Source organism: Pteropus vampyrus, unplaced genomic scaffold, assembly GCF_000151845.1.
Source record: "Pteropus vampyrus isolate Shadow unplaced genomic scaffold, Pvam_2.0 Scaffold352, whole genome shotgun sequence".
Lineage (NCBI taxonomy): Eukaryota > Metazoa > Chordata > Mammalia > Chiroptera > Pteropodidae > Pteropus > Pteropus vampyrus.
This window is the reverse complement of record NW_011889133.1, coordinates 260,261-262,451: the sequence shown is the minus strand read 5'-3', so window position 1 is coordinate 262,451 and position 2,191 is coordinate 260,261. Positions and strand designations below refer to the sequence as shown.

At 51.0% G+C, this 2,191-nt stretch overlaps 1 protein-coding gene across 1 annotated transcript in view; it reads right to left on the bottom strand.

Moving 5' to 3' along the window:
• Positions 1–263: 263 nt before the first annotated feature.
• LOC105304780 (olfactory receptor 1009-like) overlaps positions 264–2,191 on the bottom strand; it is a 7,935-nt gene continuing 6,007 nt past the window's right edge. Inside the window, exon 2 of the mRNA XM_023522604.1 lies at positions 264–284. Coding sequence (XP_023378372.1) covers positions 264–284 — 21 coding nt within the window. The remainder of the gene's footprint in view (positions 285–2,191) is intronic.

The window sequence follows — 2,191 nt, the reverse complement described above, 5'->3', positions numbered from 1 at the left end:
TGACTCCATTTTTGATAGATGGGGTTAAATAAAATGTTATTGAAATTAATTTCGTCTGCTTCTTTAAATTAAAAAAATGTAACTTCTAGAAAATTTAAACGACACACGTGGCCTGTGTCTGTGGCTCGATTCCATTTCTGTTGGGCAGTGCGGTCTCGGCACATCGGGACTCGGATTACCACAGGACTCCGACTCCCGGGTCTCCTCCTGGCTCGTTTACTTCCTCTCTGGACTCTGAGAACCGGATCACTTCTCCACAATCCTTACTCCTTCTCGCCACTGCCCTGAGAGCAGTAACAGTCAACCCCTGATGTGGTCAGGGCCGAAAAATAATCTTCAGGAATCGCTAGGAGGAGCCAGCTGCCAGAGAGGAGATGAGGATGGCTGAGCCCCCATCCACCCACCCATATTCCGTGTAAGAAAAGGGCGGAAGAGCCAGCGAGCCCTCCAAGGCCTGCGTCTCCACCAGGTGGCTTCCTCCCTGCCTGCGAGGGCCTTGGCAATGTGTGCGGAGACATCTGTGGTTGTCGCAACTGGAGGTGGGGCAGAGGCCACTGGCATCTTAGGTAGAGGCCAGAGATGCTGCTAAACATTCCACGATGCACAGGACAGGCTCCCAGAGCAAAGAATGATCCAGCCCCAAATGTTAATAGCATCAAGGTTGACAGGCCCTGGCCCGGGCCTAGGAAAGGCCTTTGATCTCCTTGAACAGCGGTCAGCAGGGCAGTTGTGGACACTGACGTGGCAGAGGAGCCCGCCTGCTCTGCCCTCTCCTGTTCTCTGGCTTTTTTTTTTGCTTTTCCCTCTTAGATAGTGGCATTCCTGGTGTCTTCTTTCTTTGAAAAAGTTTTTTATTTTATTAGTTTCACATATATAGCAAGCACATTGGTTAGACATTTATATAGTTTATAAAACGATCCCCCCGATTGCCCTTTCTCTCCTCTGGCTCTCCACTTAGCCAATACATTCATGCTGACCGCATTCTCTGTGCCGCGCTCCCCATCCCCGTGTCCCTTGGTCATCGGTGACTCATCGCCCTTCCCCTGTACTCCTGAGCCTGCCTGAACTCATCCTGTGGGAGAGACAAGGAACTCTCCTTCCCAGGTGTGACTCACATGCCTCAGGTGGAGACCTCTCCGTGCTGGAGACAAGCCTTGGACGGGTGTGTTTTGGGGGGAGAATCTAGAGAGGGGTCGGTCCAGAGGGCCTGTAGTTAGTCACCCACTCTCTTCCCCTTATCTAGATTATTTACTTTCCCCACTCTGTTCCCAGCTCCTTCTGCATCTGTCCTGAAGCTCACCGGAAGCTCCTGGTCAGAACAGACTCTACCTGAATTGTTGGGCAGATGTCGGCCCCTGGGGAAGAAGCTGGTGGTTGCTGAGGTTTTCTCAGTGAAAATAAAGACTGTAAACTTGCCTCTGGATTTCTTTCAGAAACCTGGACCTCCAGGGTCTGCAGTTGGAGAATAGGTCCATTTGGTAACTTCCCAACTGGATTTCACTAAGTACAAATTCCAAATTCCAGCTCTGGAAGGCACACGCCCTGCCTTCAAGAAGTTTACTGTTCAACTGGGAACACAAGCCTGCACACTTAAAATGATTATAAGTGGCTTTAAAGGGGACTCTGTGGCAGTAGAGGCTTTAAAGGAGCAGAGAGCCAGGGCTCAGAGTGGTGATGGGGCTGCTCGGAGCTGTGGACAGAGCCTGTGCTCTGGGACCCCGCAGGCCGAGGCTACAATTTCCTAACCGTGTGACCTTCTCCACTAAGTAAAGGCAACAGTAAAATCTAGATTAAATGAGACTCCTTATTTCTCCTTTTCCCAGTTCCCACGCACAGCTGGACAGAGCCTGTGCCAAGGAGGACCGCTGGGTGTGTCCAGATTGCTGTGTCTGTTGGAAGGTGGCTCACATGTGCAGCTTGCTGATTCGAAGGTGAGGGTATCAGCTTCTTACAGGAAAGAAGCAGCCCTGTGACTTGGTAGCGATGTTACCGAACTCAAGGGGTTTGTTTTGCCTGCACGCATCAAAGCCAGAGGAGACAAGGACAGGAGTTTGCAGCAAAGAGAGTAGAGGTTTATTTAAGGAGATGGGCACCAAACCCAGAGCCCCAGATTTGCGAGTGCTCAAAGACCGGGCTCTGTGATGGCCTCCAGGGAATCGATGACATAGAGGAAAACTCATTAGTGACGGTC